Source organism: Heterodontus francisci, chromosome 15 (genome assembly GCF_036365525.1).
Source record: "Heterodontus francisci isolate sHetFra1 chromosome 15, sHetFra1.hap1, whole genome shotgun sequence".
Taxonomy (NCBI): Eukaryota; Metazoa; Chordata; class Chondrichthyes; order Heterodontiformes; family Heterodontidae; genus Heterodontus; species Heterodontus francisci.
The window spans coordinates 56256750-56276915 of record NC_090385.1 but is presented as its reverse complement, the minus strand read 5'-3'; the positions used below and the strand labels follow the sequence as shown (position 1 = coordinate 56276915).

At 45.3% G+C, this 20166-nt stretch overlaps 1 protein-coding gene across 6 annotated transcripts in view; it reads left to right on the top strand.

Moving 5' to 3' along the window:
- The window catches only part of LOC137377672 (exocyst complex component 1-like), a 167879-nt gene extending 149237 nt beyond the window's left edge, over positions 1–18642 (top strand). For 3 of the 6 annotated variants that reach the window (XM_068047582.1, XM_068047581.1, XM_068047583.1), the window contains 2 exons: positions 10111–10305; positions 17168–18642. In XM_068047582.1, coding sequence (XP_067903683.1) covers positions 10111–10305; positions 17168–17320 — 348 coding nt within the window. In that variant the 3' untranslated portion in view covers positions 17321–18642. Of the gene's footprint in view, positions 1–6015; positions 6829–10110; positions 10306–17167 lie in introns of those variants that run through there. The other 3 variants (XR_010976458.1, XR_010976457.1, XR_010976456.1) reach the window with 3 other exon arrangements.
- The last annotated feature ends 1524 nt before the right edge of the window (positions 18643–20166 follow it).

Here is a 20166-nt window from a genome sequence, read left to right as displayed (position 1 = left end):
TATGTGGGCTTTGGTCTTTCGTATACCAGCATGTACAGCCACTAGTCTCGTGGGCCCTTCTTAATATTTCTCTGAAGCACCACTAAATGGTGAACTACTGCCCGCTCTTTGCTCTCAGGTATGTGAGGAGAACTCCATTTCCACATCAGTACCTCATTCTTTAAATAGTAGCAATCAGGGACTCCTTCTGCTTCACTTTCATACTGGGCAGCCTGTGCTAACTTTTGCAATACTGGGTTGGCTCGCTGAGCCTTAGCTAAGGAAAATCCATTTAATTCATTCCCTGGTCTCTTAACCTTCCAAAGAAAGTCTCGGACAGGCAGACCTCATGGTCATTTGCCTACAGTGCCAATGCAGTCTCCTCTGGGGGAGCTGGTTTGATCATGGCCTGATCCACTACACATTCAGGGAAACTGCAGGGGTCTGTTTCCTGCCACTGCCCTGTCGCTCTGACCTCCTGCAGTCTTTCACTACTGGGGGTGGCTAGCACCTTCACCCCCGCCAGATCTTTACCTAGGAGCAGGTCAACCCCGTCCGCAGGCAAACTAGGGACAAATCCCTACGGTCACCGGTCCCGAAACTAAGTCACACTCCAGGTGCATCCTGTGAACAGGTACAGGCAGACACTGCCCTCTGATACCATTCACCACCATTTTGGTGTTCACTGCACTCTCTGAGGGAAAGGTCAGGCCTTTTCCAAGTAAAAAGGATCTAGTGGCTCCTGTGGCCCTGAGAAGCACTATCGGGCCCCCTGTTTCTCCTGCTTTCCTTTCTCACCCAGGACTGCTTAGGCTCCTATCACCTTCCCATCCTTTGTTCTTTTCGGATTTGTGGGGGTAACTAGGAAAGGTTCTCCCCTGGGAAACCGACTCATAAATTAAAGCAAACTCATCGGCCAGAACAGCCGCTTGCCAGGCTCTCTGGGCCAGCTGCTGCTCTACATGGGTCTTTATGGAGAGTGGGAGAGAGTGTTTAAATTCCTCTAACAGAATTACTTTTCTGAGCTTCTCATAGCTGAGCTGTACTTTGAGCCCTCAGCCACTAGTCAAAAGCCAGCTGCTTACTTCTTTCAAACTCCAGATAAGTTTGATTAGCTTGCTTCTTGAGGGTTCTAAACTTTATACTAATTCATATGCCCCGAGGATCGCATTTTTGGTTAGTTCATAATTTGATCAACTCTGTTCTGGCAACAGGGAATAAGCCTCGTGGGCTTTTCCAGTTAGCTTGCTTTGTAGTAAAAGAGGCCAGGTCTCAGCTGGCCACTTTAGCTGCCTTGCCAGTTTCTCAAAGGACACAAAAATCTTCTACATCTTCCTCATTGAATGTTGGAATTAGTTGAGCAAGTCTTAACTCTTTTGTACCCAGCCCTGAATTATGCTCCTCCATATCGGCCATGCTTTCACTGCTTTCACAACCACAAGAAGACCTATATTGAAATCTTGCCCCTTTTTTGCTTGGGGACAATTTGGCTTCCCACTTCCAATTTCTCTTGTTTGTGTGTTAATTCTGGACGCTAGCACCCAAATTTCAGTTACGACCAGGTGAGAAAAAGGTCTCGGGTTCCCTTTTAGCCTTCACTTGGTCTCAATGGAATAGGGTTTAATTTTAAACACACTGATTTTAGCTCCTACTTGGTGAATCCTTGATCACCGCTTTCCAATTATAAGGCAAAACAAACCAGCACAAACAGGTTTTCTTAGGTTTAAACAAGAAAATTTTAAATTTATTAAACTTAAACTCTAATTCTGTTAAAGCCTACGGATACATGCCGTGCCCCACGCTAGCATGCATATGCGATACACACATGCAAATAGAGACAGAAAAGAACAGAAGAAAAATAAAGTGGAAAGGTTTGAGGCAATAGCTGAAGATTTGTTGCTACATTTATCTGAGCTCACTGTAGACTCCTTGATTGTAGATAGATCTTGCTTTTCGTTGGGCCCCAATATTCTTAAACCTTGTTCGCTATAGGAGACATTTCTCTCTTGGGGTTCATATGTCTTGAGTGGATTCAGAGGCTTGTGAGAAAGAGATGGGAGCAGAAAGGAAAGAGATCTTCTCAGTCCAGGAGCAAACAGACTTTCTGCCCAAACTGTACAAATTCAAGACTCATGTTGTCCAGCAGGTTCATCATGTGATTAGCTGGTTTCACCATGTCCATTTATATATTCAGCCATCTTAGCAGTTAATCTGGAATGCAAGCTCCCCCACCTTCAACATCTGGTGATCAAAAGCCCATTGTGGGTTGAATGTGTGAGGGAATGGCTGCTTTGTCCTTCCAAACATTGTCTGTTAATACGCAAATGTAAGATGGGGATGGTGAAATGAAACAGCAGAAATTACACAGCTTTTATTTAACAGTTAAGCAACCTTTAAGAAGGCTGATGTGTTGGGAAGAAGTGGGGGAGCCTGTAGTGCAGCCAGATTTTCCTATAAAGCTGTTTGTTTTCCAAGAAGAAATTAGACTGCAAAGAGATATGGATAGACACAGGTCCCCAAGGAGAACTGCCTGGAGTGAATGAAAGGAAGTTTCTGCAACCGTCACTGCTAATACCACCATTCCACGCAGATGGAGAAATTGCAGGATAAAACTTAGTGATGTTACGAGGTTAATGTAAGAAAAACCATCTTGATTTCTATTAACACACTGTACAAAGCCTGTCTGCCACTTCCAATGACTTTCCGTCCTGCTGACTTAGAAGGTTGAATTTTCACATTGGCGGCGGGAAACAGAAGTCGGGTTTCAGGGTCCTGGACCTGCCCCAGAGAGGAAGCAGAATCGAGCCACAATTTTCACAAGAACAACCCCTTAATTGGTTTGGAGACAGGTCTGGTGGCTAATTAATGGGAACGGAGGCGGGCCAGATGAAATGCGGGCTCAATTTAAACTCCCAATGACAGCTATTACTGTGACTGCTGGGTGAATGGTGAAGGAGCACAGAGAGGATTGCCATTGAGTCTTGACTTGGACTGCAGTCTCTGGTGATGTCACAGGACAACCAGAGGCCTAGCATCCAGGCAACCCCTCAATTCTCTGACAATGTCCTTGAAGTGATGCTGGAGGCCATGAGGGAGGCCCTCTTCCTGGAAGGTGGCAGGAGGAGGAGACATAACAGCTACTCTGAGGCAGAAGAGTTTTTGGATGATCTTGAATTCACTGCAGGAAAAGGTTCTTTGACATGCTTTGGCTAGGTAGGTGCATGCCCAAACCCTGAGCACTGGCCTCTGGGTTGTACCATCCAGCAGACATACCACTTGAGGAACCTGAGGGTGCATGCTGCTCCTGAACATGAGAGAGGTGTGTGCGCAGGACACTTTATCACCCCTCAGAATGGCTCAGAAGCATAGTGCTGCTGAGGACCTGTTGCAACTGAGATACAGCTTCTAATGAATATGGGAAGATGCCATTGGTCACAGAGGACAGCAGTGCCTTATCTCACTCTCTTTTGTCCTTGCAGGAGAAACAGGCACATAGTGCCCGGGAAAGGGTGCAAACAGGCAGAGGGGTGCTGTACTTCCAAATGATTGCACCAACGGAAGACCGAGCAATGGCGATAACTAGGATCGTGGACGAGAAGGAAGTTGTTCATAGTAAAATGGGAACTCATGGTGGAAACGGTGATTACAGAGGGCAGTGCACTCATTTGGGGGCTGAAGTGCACCCTACCCTGTCCGATTGCATGCGGAGCACAAGGTTGCATTAGGTAGCCTCAGCACTGCAGCAGCTTCTATTCTTCTAGGCTAGCTCTCATGATCTGTTGTGTCTTCCACAAGTACAGATGTCTACCCCTTGACAGCCTCTCCCTCCACGGCCCCAGAAGAATTGCACAGAACTGAAGAAGCAGTGTCAGACTTTACCATGACACTGTCCACCAACACAGATACTTTCACCTCAGTGGGTTCTCGAGTGCATTTAGATAGGGTAGCACTGAATAACGAGCACGGCACTAGCATGCAGGAAGAGGTGGCAGAGGCAGCTGTGGGCAGTTCCCCGTGGCGGAGGGAGGACATACACAACCTTGCTCAGCTGTGAACAGATGCTAGACTTCAGGAGTCACGAGAAAGGAGGCTCTACCTAGAACTTCAGCATGAGATGTGCTTCCACATGTCAGAGTTCCCTGATGCAGAGCGGGGTCATGGGAAGATTGTGGAGGAGTCCCTCCAGCTCATGTGTGCCACCATGGCTCAGGGCTATGAACGCATGAGCTCCTCCATTGAGAGAGTGGCCAATCTCGTAGAGAGCCATATGTGGCAGCACTTGGAGTGCATGCAGGACATGCACATTGACGTCCATAGGAGGAATGCCACACTGTGTAGCTTGGATAGGCCAGTGGCACAGAGACGTTTGGAGTGGATGACAGTTGTGCTGCAGCTGGTGTCCTCCTCCAACTGTCCGATGCGCCCATTAAGGGCTGAGGAGATCACAGAGGAGGATGAGTGTACCGCCCCTCACGGGGTGCCTTTATCATCCTGAGCCTCCTTGTCTCCTCTAACAATGGGAGCCTCTGTGCAGCAAGGCCAAGTGGCGCAGGCTGCCCTGCAGCGATGCAGGTGCAGCAGCATCTGGAAATGCCCCCACGGACACCTCCAAGACAAGGATGACCACCACATGCATTTCAGCTGCAAGCCACGACAAGTAAGCAGGCTGCCTCCACCTCCTCGGAGGCCACAAGGGGAGCACTGCGCAGGAGTGGCAGAGCACTGAGTGGGTTACTGGGGTGTCTTATTGCTGCCTCCATGCACTGTATCCCTTTCTTAGCACTGTATAAATAATGACACTTTAAGCTGCACATCCGAGACTCCTTTTATTGCTGGCGTGACAAGAAAAGTGATATGAGGCGATGAAGGAAATCAAGGATAATAAAAACAAGAAATGCTGGAAATACTCAGCAGGTCTGGCAGCATCTGTGGAGAAAAGAAGCAGAGTTAACATTTCAGGTCAGTGACCCTTCTTCAGAACTGGAAATCAAGGGTTCCTCCACGATGACGGCAAAGCATCTGAGCAGTTGTGCATCCTTCATTGGCGGTAAGAGTCTAAACGTTTTTGGCCGCATCTTCAATGGGTGTGTTATCACAGGTACCTCTAACTGACTTTCATACCATGCCTTTGACCTTGAATCAAATGATCCCTGGCATTCACGGCATCCTGATGAGATCTTCGTGCCATGCCGGGCAACCTCCTTGTGCAGCCAGGGCACCACAGCATTCTTCATCCTTCCCCTCCACCACCAATTCTCCCCCTTTTCCTCCAATGATCTGTCTCTTTCCAGAGCCTCACTGTCCTCAAGGTCCCTACTTCTCTGGAAGGCCATGTTATAAAGAGTGCAGCAGACCATCACAATGAGTGTGAGCCTTGCAAGAGTGTACTGGAGGTCAACACCCAACCGGTCCAGGCAGCAGAATCGTATTTTGAGAGGCCCGATGTCCTGCTCCATGATTATCCACATGAGCAGGTAGCATTGGTTGTATCGGCTCTGTGCCTGTTGTTACAGAAAGGTGGGAGACAATTGGGATGGTTCTCCTATTTCACTTTTCAGCTGACCGCAGACAGTGTTTTTATTAGAATTGTGTTTAACCCTTGAGCGTTTTAATGGTCAATAAACGGACAAATGACAGGTTTTCTGGTAGGGTTATAGAAAGATGAATGTTGATCAAACAAAACACGAAAATTCGCAACTTCACCCACACATACAGGCACACACTTGCACATACCCATAAGAAAAGATAGCATGCATTTAAGTCTGGTGCTTTTTGTAGAGTTCGTTGTGAAACCTTGTTTGTTTTCCCAAGAGGGAAATTTAAATGATGCAGGCCTGTTCTTCCTTTTCGCCTGGTACACTGGAGTCAAGCTTTGGAAAGTTTCAGGTGGACGGATGCTTTGCTGTAGACTTCTTTGGTTCAGTCTCAGTTACTGTCCGATGTATCTATTATTACAATTGTTATGGACTGCACCTTGACATTTAGGTATTTCGTGGTAACAATAGCTGCTTCTCACTTTTTGAATTCTTTTTGAAGGAAAAGACAGCCCAAAGCGAGAGAGGGAGAGAATGATGATCGATGGTGACACTACAAACTTGCAACCACTTACCAATATGAGGAAGAATTTATGAAAATCTCAGGGAGAGAATTAATCCATCATAGTTGCAACAGATAGGGTAGGAAGAGAGCAGGAGCCAAATTCAGGTTTGTGAGGTCCTCCCACCAATCTTCTGTCCTACAGTATCCTTCATTAAGTATTAGCAAAGCACCTTGTCACGCCTCATGCAAGTTAGATCCAAATCTGCTCAATAGGACACCATTCTAATCTGTCTTCCTGTTTCTTTTCCTGTAGGTTTTCCGAAGGAAGAAGAGACAGCTTGATGTAACAGGCCCTGTGGACTTTTCATCCTTTGCAGGATCACTCACTTTCTCCCACCCAAGCACCAGTTCTAATGTATCCATCAGTAAGCCAGAGGGGTCTGCACTGGGCCTAAGACACAGCACAATTGAGCAAGAGAACTGGATGTGGCAGAAGAGGAGGCAAAACTTGCTGTCTGGAAGCCTGGCTTGTAGTGTACCTTGATAGATGAAATTGGGGATGCGGATATGACGATCGTACTTTTAAAAGAAAAATGCTTTCTTGGCATCAAGCTTTGGTGTGCATATTGGGGGCTAAGCTAAATGGTATGCTGTGGATTGTGGGTGAGGTGTTGGATTCCACCTGTGCATGTGCAGTACCATTTTGGGCAGCTATACAACACTGCAGTCCACCGTGGAGCATGTGGTAACTCCAGGACATTTGCAGCAGTTCTCTTTTTCTGCAAATTCTTTAGGCAGTGTTCTGAACAGGTGAGAAAGGTGTCCAGGGGTTCCTTTCAGCCTTCACCTGGTTGCACTGTAACAGGGTTTAATTTTTAACGCACTATGTTTTGAGCTCCTCCTTTGTGAATCCTTGTTCACTGCTGTCCAGTTATAAGGCAAAGAAATTAGCATAAACAGGCTTTCTTAGGTTTAAAGAAGAAAAGTGAAATTTATTAAAAACTTAAACTCTAATTCAGTTAACACCTACGGATACACGCCATGCCCCACGCTAGCATGCATACGCGATACGCATATGCAAATAGAGACAGAAAAGAGTAGAAGAAAAATAAAGTGGAGAGGTTTGAGGCAATATATGAAGAGTTTCTTGTTGCTGTGCTTCGAGTGCACTGTAGAGTCCTTTTGTAGGTAGTTCTTGCTTGTCGGTAATTCTTGCTTTTCTTTGGGGCCCAGTATTCTTCTAAAACCTTGTTCCCTGGAGGATACTGTTCTCTCTCTTGGGGTTCCTGTGTCTTCAGTGGATTGCAAAGCTGGTGAAAAAGATATGAGAGCAGACAGGAGAGAGATGGTCTCAATCCAGGAGCCAGGATCTTTCTGCAAAATGCTGTGGCAAGTTCAAATTTTAAAAAACTCAGGTAGCCCAGCAGGTTAGTCATGTGACTAGCTGGTGTGACCACGTCTGTTTGTGTATTCGGCCATCTTAGCAATCAACTTGGAATGCTATCTCCTCCACCTTCAACACATGGTGATCAAATGTCTTGTGGGTTGAATGTGTCAAGGAATGGACTTTTGTCCCTTTTAAGCACTGTCTGTAAATATGCAAATGTATTTCCAGTCAAGGGTCTGATGTTTTGTTTGAAAAGCAAGTTTGTTCTTTACTCCAATAACAGTTTAAAATCAATGTTCATGTGGCAAAATTAATATGACTCATTCTTGGTAGATGGGGGCCTGCATGACAGCTGTTTGTGTGTCTCCAATGGATACTGAGCCTCCTGCCTTACAGGATTGGAGTGGCAGAGTGAAATATGCTATCTTTTTCAGCTTTAAACAGCCCTGTCAATTAGGTAGAGAATTCAAAGACAGATCTTCATTGATCTCACTGTTAGGGCTGAATTTACACTCCCGCTGCCGAAATTGGTGGCGGGTGAAAACAATGGGCAGGCCGTACGTTGCGGAGCCGCTGCGATATTAAGCAAGGAGGCTTATTTAAATTGCCGGGGTGCTCCACCTCCCCCCCCCCGGAATATGTGGAAGGGGTGGGCTGTCCATCCCCAGCAATGGAGTCAGCTGCCTGTGCGCAAGCACTGATGCCGTTTTTAAAGGGCTCTGAGCCCTACCGTCCCATTTAAATATTTAAAGAGACATTTAATTTAAAAAAAACATTAATTCTGCCCCTCTCCCACCCCCTCAATAATTAAATTAATTACTTGCCCTCTCCCCAACAAAAGACTTACCTTGTCCACCTGACCTTCCCCACCACAAAGTACATAAACTTTGAAGTATAACCCTTCTGACCATCCCCTACACCAATGATATTACTTTGACCCCACTCCCCCCACCCCCAGCACTGAGAAGTATAACTCCTCCCCCCTCCCCACCAGTGTTCTGCCTCGGTTTCCTGATGGGGATCCGAAGGTGATGGAGTGCCGGCCAGAAACACGAAGGTCGCACCAGAACAGACGGCGGGAACGTAGGTTCATTGATTGTAATTAATTTGAATACTTAAATGGCGGTCCAGTTGCCAAGCAGCGGGGGGTCTGCCACGAGGCCTCGCCACCGCTGGCAATATCGGGCTGGGCCTTCCTGGCATTGGGGTACATGGCAGCCCTCTGCCAGAGACATTTTCTTCCCCGCCACAGCCCCTGACGTCGGAGCGGGGGCGGGGGGGTGGTCTGTAAAATTCAGCCCCCCATATTAGGTCTGCTGTCATGCTGTTCAGTGACATGGAGATTCTGGAATGGGCATGAATAATTGGGTCATGTCTCCGAGCGAAACAGATCGGACCCTCCCCCATCCCCACCCCACTCCAATCCCTTCCTAGGTGTCAGATAGCCTGCCCAAGCAGTGGCAGAGATGCTGGTGCCTGTGGCAAGTCCATTTCAAGACTCGGTTGCCATGAGGCAAGGGCCACCTGAATTCCAAGAGGTTTCTATTGACATACTGCAGTCAGGCATTTTATACACACTTTATTTTATTCTTTCATGGGAAGTGGGCATTGCTGACAAGGCCAGCAGATCTTGCCCATCCCTAAATTACCTTTGAGAAGGTGGTGTGAGCTGCCTTCTTCAACCACTGCAATCCATCTGGTGTGGGTGCACCCACATTGCTGTTAGGGAGGGAGTTCCAGGATTTTGGTCCAGCAACCTGTGAAAGAACAGCAATATATTTCCAAGTCAGGATGGCGTGTGACTGGGAGGGGAACTTGCAGGTGGTGGTGTTCCCATGTGTCTGCCGTTCTTGCATCTGCTATTGAGGGAACACCTAGGTCAAGTACCACATCAAGGTCAGAAGGACATACTTCACAGGCATGAAGGGAAGCACACTGTTTTAAAAAAATTAGGCACACGCGCACAACATTTGGAAATTAATATTTGCTGCAATTTTTTTTGTACAGTGTGTGATCTTGACAGTTTGGAAGAAGGTTTCATAAGATTGCATTAGTGGAAGATTAGCAAAATGGCAAGACATTATCGCTGAAATAATGTGTGCAGAGGGCATGGAAAAGGTGTTAAAGGCTGATAAAGCAGTGGTTCATTTGCAACATACAGACAGAGTAGGACATTCCCTTCCTTGAGTCGTTTGCACCATTCAATCAGGTAATAACTGGTCTGAACTTACCTTTTATCCATTTCCCTTAACGCTGTTAACTGCCAAAATCTATTGACCTCAGTTTTGAACATTTTAATTGATACAGCTGTACCTATCATGGAGTATGGCTGCAAGTCCAGTTGCATCATGTGGCTTAACTTGGTGACAGCTTCCCAGGTAAACTGAAGCCTCGACAGGCGCTGCTGCTCAGATACATGGAGCTGTATGCACCTCTGTCTCTATATTCTGGTGTGAGATACTGGTGGATGGATACTAATTGGGTATTGGTAGGTAGATGCCTCTTAAGCAGAAAAATATTTTAATTGTTTGTAACCTGCCCACAACTTTACCTGCCACATAAAAAAATTAAATCTGATCTTTTTGAAAATCAAGAGGATTTGTTGAATTCTCTAATATGTTAGTCTCACCTGTTTAGTTGAGCATAGAACTATTTGTACTAAAAACCTCCATTGATCATAGACCTGATACATTTTTGATTTACAGATCTTCTTTGATGGGGTCAAGGCTCGTATTGCACAGGGTGTCAAAGAGGATGAAGTTAGCTATCAACTGGCATTTAGCAAACAGGAGCTGAGGAAGGTGATTGAGAAATATCAAGGCAAAGAGGTGAAGAAGGCTCTGGAAAACCTCTACAAAAAGGTCGTCAAGCATCTAAGTGAAGAAGGAAACCTGTTACAGGTAAATGGAAATTAAGTGGAAAATCAAAACTGAAATCATGCAAAAGAGCCCAGTAATGAAATGAGTAGGAGGATGCTTTCGTGGCTTTTTAGTGACTGGTATTATTCACAGAACTGCTATTTAAAATAGAGGGCACAAAATTTGTATCTGCAGTGCCACTGGAGACAGTGCTACGGAAGCCAAATTGCCCTCCTAGTGACGCACGCTGCACCTCGAGCGGCTCCCAGCACAGACCGCGTGGTGCTCCATGCTGAGAAGGGCATCATGTGGCCATCCCCTGTGTATGCCAGAAGCATCTGACTTGGTACTATCATGACGTCACTCGACCTTATCAGCTGATGTGATGCTCGACTTCCAAATTTGGATCCCGCAGGTCCATTGTATGTACTTGCTTATTATTCATGAAAAAACAGGCATTCAGCTGCAAAAAGGACCCAGCACCAATGTTACTAAAAGAGCCAGGCACCCACTTTCAGGTCAAGAAATTTAGAATAACTTTTACTTTGCAAAGTCTCTGGAGTGTTTAGGAGGTGTTGTGGTAAGTCCCTGGATTTGACAGAGAGTGTTGCTGCATCCTTATGGGGAAGGCTGAGCATTTGGTGACCTTTCCACACAAAGGCTGCAACAAGTATGAGCTACAGTTGCAGTGCTTCTGAGTCTGCAGGACAAGAGGAAGATGGAGCCAGACTCCTCCATGCTCCTTGAGAGTGACAGGGGGCTGTCTGACAGGCCGGCCAATGCACCCAGCATTTTGGTGTGCATGCCCATCAGCGTTCTGTGTGGCTCCCTATCAAGGTCCTCATCTGAGTCTTCTGCAACAGAACTCATTTGTGACCTTACCCTCCAGTGAACATGCCACACAAACTATCCCTTCCCCCGGCGTGGCTGCAGCCCACTCATGCTCAGTGACTCACTGCATGCAGATCCCAACTCCACACAAGCTTCTAAAGTATGTAGAGTGCCAGTATTTGAGCCAGTGACTATGAATGTTAGATCAAGTGACGGTGCCTCTTCAGCAATTCTGCGCTGCTGCTCTCTGTCCTGCTCCTGGGCTGCAGTGGCTGGGCATGTTGCAGTTTTTAGTGTCTGAAAGCAGAAAATCAGAAAGGGAAAGTTAGGGTGAAAGAAGGTGGGATGGAAAACAAGAGGTCCATAGTCACAGCATGCCATGTATCAGGATGAGGGTGAGCTAGGAGCTGAGAAGGGGCATAAAGAACATACCATCATCCTCAATGTTCTCAGCGACATCAGATGCCATAGGCTCTGTCATTGTCGGCCTAATGAAACTGAGAGCCATCTTCTCTGTAGGGCTCAGGAAATGCAGGTGTCCTTTTTCCCTGCCAGTTCTGTTCGAGACTCTTCCATTGTGCGCCACCTTATCCTAGAAGAGAGAGGGCAGAATGTCAGTGATTGTGAAGCACTCTGTTTGGCTGATGTGCCGGTCACAGCTGAATAGCTGGATATATGTGAAAGTAGCAGGAGCTGGTTGTGAGACTGGCATCATTGGAATATATATGAGGGTGAGGTGGAGTACCTGGATTTTAGGCATGTGCTCGAAGTGCCAGGGACTGCTGCTGAGTGAATGATGAGTGTGTGGTACATTGAGCAGTGTGAGAGACTGATGGAGCAATGGGTAGGAGATGTCATGAAGATGCAATCACTGACCTTGACCACCTGTGTGATGTCATTAGACTTCATGTGGAACTCTGCTATCTCCTCCCTGACCACCTATGTTCAGTCCCTTCTGAGGGTGGTCCTTGTGCGCCTCCTGTCCACTTCCACCAGTAAGACCTCCAGCGCCACATCCATGAACCTGGAGCTCTGTCTCTGTCCTGGTGTTCCATTTTCTAGTTTACAGTTGCGGCAACTGCATTCAACAGTAGCTTCCAGTAATTCAGTGAAGCTTTCTTTTAAGAGGGACAGACTTCCTTTAAGAAGGGAAGGCTAGCTGCACCACGTGCGTGGACCCCTGCTGAGTGCTCAGGCAGCCAACACTGCAATCAATTGAATGAAGAGGTAGATCCAAATTTCCATGCTGCCTACTTCCACGTCAACTGGCATAGGCAGGTCGCAAATCGTGACACCTGTGCCCAAAGAATGGAATGGATCAATTTTTAACCCAGAATGTCGAACAACATTACAACCCTAACTTTTCACATTGAATTTGTGCCCATTCATGGATCAGATACCCCATCGCCTGCAACAGGGAAGACCAGCTTTGCCGGTTTTCTGAGGTTAATGCATCATTCGAATTTTGATGGACCAGTTATAGTCAGAACCAAAGTGAGACCAGGGAACCGAGATTTTGGAACAAATCTAGGCAGCAAATCTTAAAAAGCGACTGTTCAATTTTGAAGGGGTTACAAAACCATTCTGTCTGTTCATAAACTAGTGACCAGTGTTTCTATAGTTGTAATCATGTACATATGTTCCAGGGCACATGTAGAAATTATAGGAAGACTCATGGCTATGGAAAATACCTTTTTCGGCCCTGCTGCAGTAGATGCAGCAAAGGATAGTGTCTCTCTTTAGAATGGAAGGGCATCTTCATGGAGGATCAGAGATGCAAGCTGCCCGGGTAGATGGTGCATATAAAGTGAATATAATCTCCCAGGTGCATAGAGTCCAGGGAGCAAATAAGAATTATGGTTGTCAAAGTAAGTGTGCCCAATTCTACACAAATCACTACTATTGCAGCACAAAACATTGGCACAAATCAAACCTTGAACAGTCTCGGGAATTGTTAATACAAGACATGGAGATACCTTTCCCCCTTAGCTCCATATTGTTTTGTTGCTGAAAAATTATAAGGCATATTTTTTGTGGGACACATAAATAGCTTGCATTATGACACATTAATGAAAATTGTATTCAGAAACAACAGTACCACTAAAAACTATATGCATGCTGAATTGGAGTGCCCTCACACAAGAAAGTACAGGATGACTCACTGTCAGATAAAGGTTGCCTGTTCTTTGCCTGCAGAAAATTGAACACTCTTTTGTATTATCTAAACATTAGCTTGTATTTCAAACGTTAACATAGGACTTAGGAGCAGGAGTAGGCCATTCGGCCCTTCGAGCCTCCTGCGTCATTCGATAAGATCATGACCGATCTGGTTGTGGTCTCAACTCCACTTTCCTGTCCACCCCCCCATAATCCTTGACTCCCTTGTCTATCAAAAATCTACCTAACTCAGCCTTGAATAAATTCAATGACCCAGCCTCCACTGTTTTCTGGGGAACAGAATTCCACAGACCAACGACCCTCTGAGAGAAAAAGATTCTCCTCATCTCTGCCTTAAGAGGGAAACCTCTTATTCTTAAACGGTGACCCATAGTTCTAGTCTCCCCCACAAGAGGAAACAACCTCCCGGTATCCACACTAGCAAGTGCCCTCAGGGTCTTATTAAATTCTTCACGACTAAGTACGAGGGTGTAATCAGTTGTACATATAAACTATTATTCAAAGAAGAAATTTGATATTTTTAAAATGTCATTGCAATGATTTGGGTCTTACAGTGATGCAGGTTTTAAGACTGAAGTCAGGGAAGATATGTTAATTTCATATATTGAGTTCTGCTACCAGTTAGTTCAAGGAAAATCCAGCAATGCATAGCTTTCATACAGTACATGAACAACAAACTGTAAATGTTTACAAGTTTTGAAGGCCTACGTTTGATTTGTACCAAATTCTTTTAACCATTGGGGAAAAAAATTTAATCAGAATTTCAATTTGCTTAAGTATCCTGTTTTCTGCTATAAATATAAATGTGTATAAAACTTCAAATCAGTAAAGAGAGAATATCATGAACATGTGTACTAAACACTAGGGTAGCAATTCCACTTGGAGCGCAATCGATAATCCGGCCACAAATTGCACCCAAAATTGCATTGGTTTTGAGAAGTTTTTCTCCCTCTTAAGTTGCCACTCAAACTTATTTGCATATCCGTGAGCACAAAATCTCCAATGAACGAGCACAAGAGTTTTTCTTAAAAAAATAAATAAATTTGGCTTTAAAAATTCCTCAATATATTTGAGTGGTAACTTGCTGATTAATACAGTTTGATTAATGCAGCTAAAAATAGGTTTATCACAAAAAAATTTAATGAGTGTTTAGTCGACACCTATGAGTAACCCAATTTTAAATAACTGAAAATGACTTTACAAAAATATGTAGAATCATTTGCTGGTTATAATGGAGTACAGAATTCAGTTCCTGAGCAAATTTTAAAACATATTTATGTTCAAAAGCCTTTAAAACATGTCTATTAGTGTCCTTGCACCCAAAAGAGCCGACTTAATTTTTGAAGCCTCCTCAAAAGCCTGCAAATTAATGCAACTCACAGAAATTTTCAATGGTGAGTAATTCGATCTGAGGGCATGGCCAGATTCGTGTGCAGTATCCACTTCTATCACAATGCTTTTTAAAATTGTGCAGAAGGTTACAGAAACTCAGGCCGGGAATTTATCCTGGCGACATGGTCTTGACAAAAGCACCAGCGAGAGCCCCACATCGTTTCCTTTGGGGAAGGCCCGCCAAATCAAGTGCAATTAGGCACTTAAGTGGATAGCAACGGGCCTTTCCCAGGATCAAGGAACCCAGCAATGGAAGGCCTGCTTGCTGAGAGCTGCCGGCCAATCAGATACCGACAGCTCTTTAACTGAACAGCACCACTATGGCGATGGTAGCTGTTGTGGTATGGGACTCACCCGAGGCCTGGAACCAGGCAAAAGGTAAGTCACAATGGGAGTAGTTTCGTGGGGCGTGGGTTGCGGTGGGGGGACAGGGGGCTCTCAGCAGGCCCCCAACTTCCCGATGCCAGATCCCTCATTCAGGCACTGTGCCTTTTAACGAGGGCCTGCCCTGGAGCCAGCAAGCAACCTGCATGGGTTTGCTTGGTGTCCTCCCCGTGCAGCAACAGGCCAATCCACTGCTGGGCTAATTCCTCTGGCAGTGGGATGAGGCCCTTAATTGGGCATTAATTGCCCACTTAAAGGCCTCAATGGTGGCAGGGTGAAAAGTCTGTTCACAGGCCTTCCCACCCTGGACTTATTTGGGTGGAGCTGGGAAGGTGGCGGGGATCCTTTTTATTTCCAAAAATATACTTTATTCATAAAATTCTGTAAAACAAAAAAATGCATAACAAAACAGCACCAAGTTGACATTCCAAAAAGTGCAAAGGAAATCAGTTTTCTTCGATACAGGAGTGAGTTGCCTCACAACCCTTCCATTCCATTTTACAATTTAAAGCAAACCCATATTTGGTGTATACAGCCTGAGGGGTTTCCCATGGGTCCAGCCCCTCAGTTCACTTTGGTGGGAGGACCTTACACAGTGGTCTTTCCCCATTGAGCCTTCGCAGCGGCTGCCCCAAGCTTTAGTGCGTCCCTCAGCACGTAGTCCTGGACCTTGGAATGTGCCAGTCTGCAACACTCGGTCATGGACAATGCTTTTCACTGAAAAACCAGCAAGTTTCGGGCAGACCAAAGAGCACCTTTCACCGAATTGATGGTCCTCCAGCAGCAGTTGATGTTTATCTAGGTGTGCGTCCCTGGGAACAGCCCGTAGAGCACAGACTCCTGTGTTACAGAGCTGCTTGGGATTAACCTTGACAAAAACCACTGCATCTCTTTCCACACCTGCTTTGCAAAGACACATTCCAGAAGGAGATGAGCAACTGTCTCTTCCCCACCGCAGCCACCTCGAGGGCAGTGTGTGGAGGGGGCAAGACTCCGGGCGTGCAGGAAGGATCTGATGAGGAGAGCCCTTCTCACCACCAGCCAGGCTATATCTTGGTGCTTGTTTGAAAGTTTAGGTGATGAGGCATTCTGCCAAATGACTTTGGCAGTCTGCTCGGGAACCATCCGACTGGATCCACCATCACCTTTTCCCGTAGGGCCTTGAGGACATTCCGTGCAGACCACTGCCTGATGGATTGGTAGTCAAAGGTGTTTTCCCGCAGAAACTTTCCCATGTAGGGTAGGTGGTACGGCATGGTCCATCTGGATGGAGCATTCCGTGGCAATGTGACCAGACCAATCCTTTGTAACACCGGGGACATATAAAACCTCAGCATGTAGTGACACTTGGTGTTTGCATGCTGGGGCTCTACGCACAGCTTGATGCAGCCGCACACGAAAGTAGTCATCAGGATGAGGGCAACATTGTTTACATTTTTCCTGCCCTTGTCCAGAGGTTTGAACATCGTGTCCCTCCAGACCCGGTCCATTTTAGATCTCCAGGTAAAGCAGAAAATGGCTCGGGTGACCGTCACGGTGCAGAAGTGGGGTGTGGGCCAGACTTGCGCCACATACAGCAGTAACGTGAGCGCCTCGCACCAGATGACCGGAGAGAGATCGCTGCTCCCACATGCTCAGTTTATGGTGTACCCTGGCTGCTCGCTCCTTCCAGGTTTTGGCTGACGCCCCCACCCTTCCAAACCATATCCCCAGCACCTTCAGTAGTCTGACCTGACGGTGAAGGGGAAAAAGGATCGGTCCCCCACACCCCGCCACCATCCCACCTGATTATATGCTCTCCCTGCCTCCAAACCCGATGCAGGGGAGAGCATTGAATCTTGCCCCTTCAATTTGTGCTGACGATAATTTGCACTTAAAATTTTATGGGTTTTTTTGTATCAATTGCATCAAAAAAAAGCACAATTAAGTGGAAACTCTGGGCTATTTTTCTTTCTATACCTTTTTATATGTTCTCTTATAGTAGATTGATTGTATTGTATTGATTGTATGTGTTTATCAAGGGCTGCTGCTTATTCAGTGAAGCTGCAGTATCGTATGGTTTTGACAGTGGCTCCAGAAGAGACAGAATGCCTAAATGCATAACTTACTAATTTCACAGGTAGTGTGGTGTACTATGCAAGGAGAGTTTGTTCGCCAGTACAAGGAGTTTGAAGAAATGATTGATCGGTGTTACCCTGGCTCCGGTATAACCCTGAACTTCAGCATAGAGGATATTCTGCAGTATTTCTTGGATATAACAAAGTCAAACTAACAATCAACTGTTTAATGTTTTATGCAGCTCCTATTCAAACTTGAAATGTATTCAGTTGTCATTATAGAGTTGGAATCTTTCACTTGTATAGCTTTAGTTATGCAAAATTACAAGTTATGCCAAACCCAAAGTTGCGATTTTATGCATCTAAACCAGAACATCACCCTAATGTAATCATTTTTAACTATTAAAGAAACATCTTCTTTAAGGATTTTGTTTTAGTTATCACTTCAAAATTAACCATTACAAATCATAAAACATCATAGTAGCTAAGAGAACCATGGCTCTGAAATTACACTGTTGAATACTGACATTTGTCTGAAATTCCTCTCCCCACTGTCAGAATTCAGATAGCTAGGCAATGAAGGATAGAACTGGAGCCTATTCTGTCTTTCTACAGTTACAATCTTTTATTTACAGAGGCACACATTAAATATCGTGCACTTCTAATCCAGCAACCACAGTTTCAACCTACACCTGTATATATGAATCCCCAATTAATGCCCAGCACATAAATATAATCAAGCACCCAATTAATGTACAATTGACACCTACTATTTCAGCAGAGATTTAAAATCCATTTAAAATCAGTGCTGTTTCCTTAAATACAGTGGGGCTAAAATTTTTCAGGGTTCTGCCGGTCTCCACTTAGGACACCAGTGGAAACACCACCCCCAGAAAATGGAGGATGCCGTGCTATGTCGGATTGTTGTTGCTTCTGGACATTCCTTAATGGCCCAATATGGAGTTCCACCCGTAACCTCAACGCCGAGGGTAGAGACATAATGCTGGAAAGTTCCTGTAGACAACTTAGCCTACAGGGGACCCAGCATGAAATCAAAGGCTGATACATCAAGAAGAAACCAAAGGCATACCTGCCTCGAGTCCCAGCACAAATCACTGCCGAGGGAAGTGTGGAATCTAAGCCGGATTGGCACTGGAACCCAAAAATAATCACCTTTTTTTTCAACAGTAAGAGTAGCCACGATACAAGGAGGTGCCCCTCATTTTAATGCTGTGGACATGGAGGCTAGCATCTTCCTTTTTTCCCCTTACACAGCACTCCGAAGCTTCTACTGATGGTGGAGGTACCCCTCAGATGCCAAAGACTGACCTTTCCCCCTCTTGAACTGACAAGCTTTGGGGTATATCCGAGCACTTGGGTCAGCCAATAAATTTTTAGACACATTATTCAGAAATACATTTCAAAAAGAGAAAACCTGCTGCTTGGTCAAAATCCTGAATCTCACCATTTGCAGTCTGAAAGATTTTTTTGTTCGGTTTTGGCAATTGCATATGTGTTTGTTAAATAAAAAGATTTCTTACAGTTAATGAGTTTAGTGGTTTGTACATGTGTTCCATAAGAAATTTCCAGCATCTGAAGGTCATACAGTGTGAGGAAAAAATGGAAATTGTAGTGATATTACACCATATTTGGTTCTTCATTGCAGGATGTCGTTATTATTGAGTTGTAAACCAGAAACTGTGGCCTTGAAATTTCTGGGCCCAGGATGGCACTACAAGAGTATAAGCCAGTCGGGGGGGTGGGGTTGGAATTTGGGACGGGACTTGGTTTCCACCAGAGCTCCTTCAAAAAGAATGCTTTCATCTCCATCCCCCCTCCCATGCTAAAATCAGAAGAGGAGACAGGAATCGTAGGAAGACTTAATCTTTCAGTTCCCCTCCTTTGACCTGAACAACAGCAACAGCGTGCCCCTATAAATATAGAAGAACACCCCAAGTTGCTGCACAGAGGCATAAGGAAAAAATGGATACCAAGAAAAGCTTCATCAAAGCTGATTATAATCTAGCCATGATCATAATGAATGGCGGAGCAGGCTCGAAGGGCCAAATGGCCTACTCCTGCTGCTATTTTCTATGTTTCTATAAATCGATAGTCTCTATCTTGGTGATTTTTTAAAAATCCATGCGCTATTGGACTTGTCTTTGAGAATAATGGTGGAGGAGGCAGGGGAGAGGTGTTAAAGCAGGTGGTTGGTAGTAGAGAAAGAATTTTGGCATTATGTTTTCCGCTAGGAAGATCTTAGTGTTGCGACCAGGTGAGGAAGGGGCCCCAGGCTTCCCTCTTGCCCCTTTCCTGGTTTGGCCGAAACGTGGTTTATCTTTTAAAACATAGTGAATTTTAGCTTACCACCTCAGTTTTCCTTTTCTCACTGCACTCTAATTGTAATTGCAAATGAACCATTCAAACAGGTTTTCTTAGCTTTAAACAATAAATATGTACGTTTATTAGCCTTATGAGTTAAAATTACTGAAATACGTTATGCAACCATGTCGCATGCGCACAAGATAAACACACGCACAATTAGATACAGAGAGGGAGAAAGAATTAGGAGAGTTGAAGTAGAGTTTGTAATAAATGGAATTCAGTTACTGGATAGTAATGTCCTTGATACAATGTCCTCAATTGAAGTTAAAGTCTTGGAGTTCTCGCTGGGGCCCACTGCACAATTTCAAGCTTGCTTCTCTGGTACCAGAAGGCCGAAGATATGCTTTGTCTGTAGTCTTAAAGTGTTGAAACTGCCACCATGGTTTTCATGGGACTTTGCTGGAGAGAGAGAGACAGAGAGGTCTTCTCTTTGGTCTTCAAAATTGCAGTCTTATTCCTTTCTGTGGCACAAATCAAAAAGACCCTAGTCTGGCCAGCAGGTAGGTCATGTGACTTTCTTTGTTTGAAACAGCAGCTTCTTGGAGAGTTGCTGGGCTTCAAAGCTTTCCAGACACACTCGGTGGGGGGGTGGGCTTCTGGGTCTTACACAGTCACAGGATGTGGATCACCACTATTGCCCAGACAAATCTTGTTAATTGAATCAACGAGCACTCCC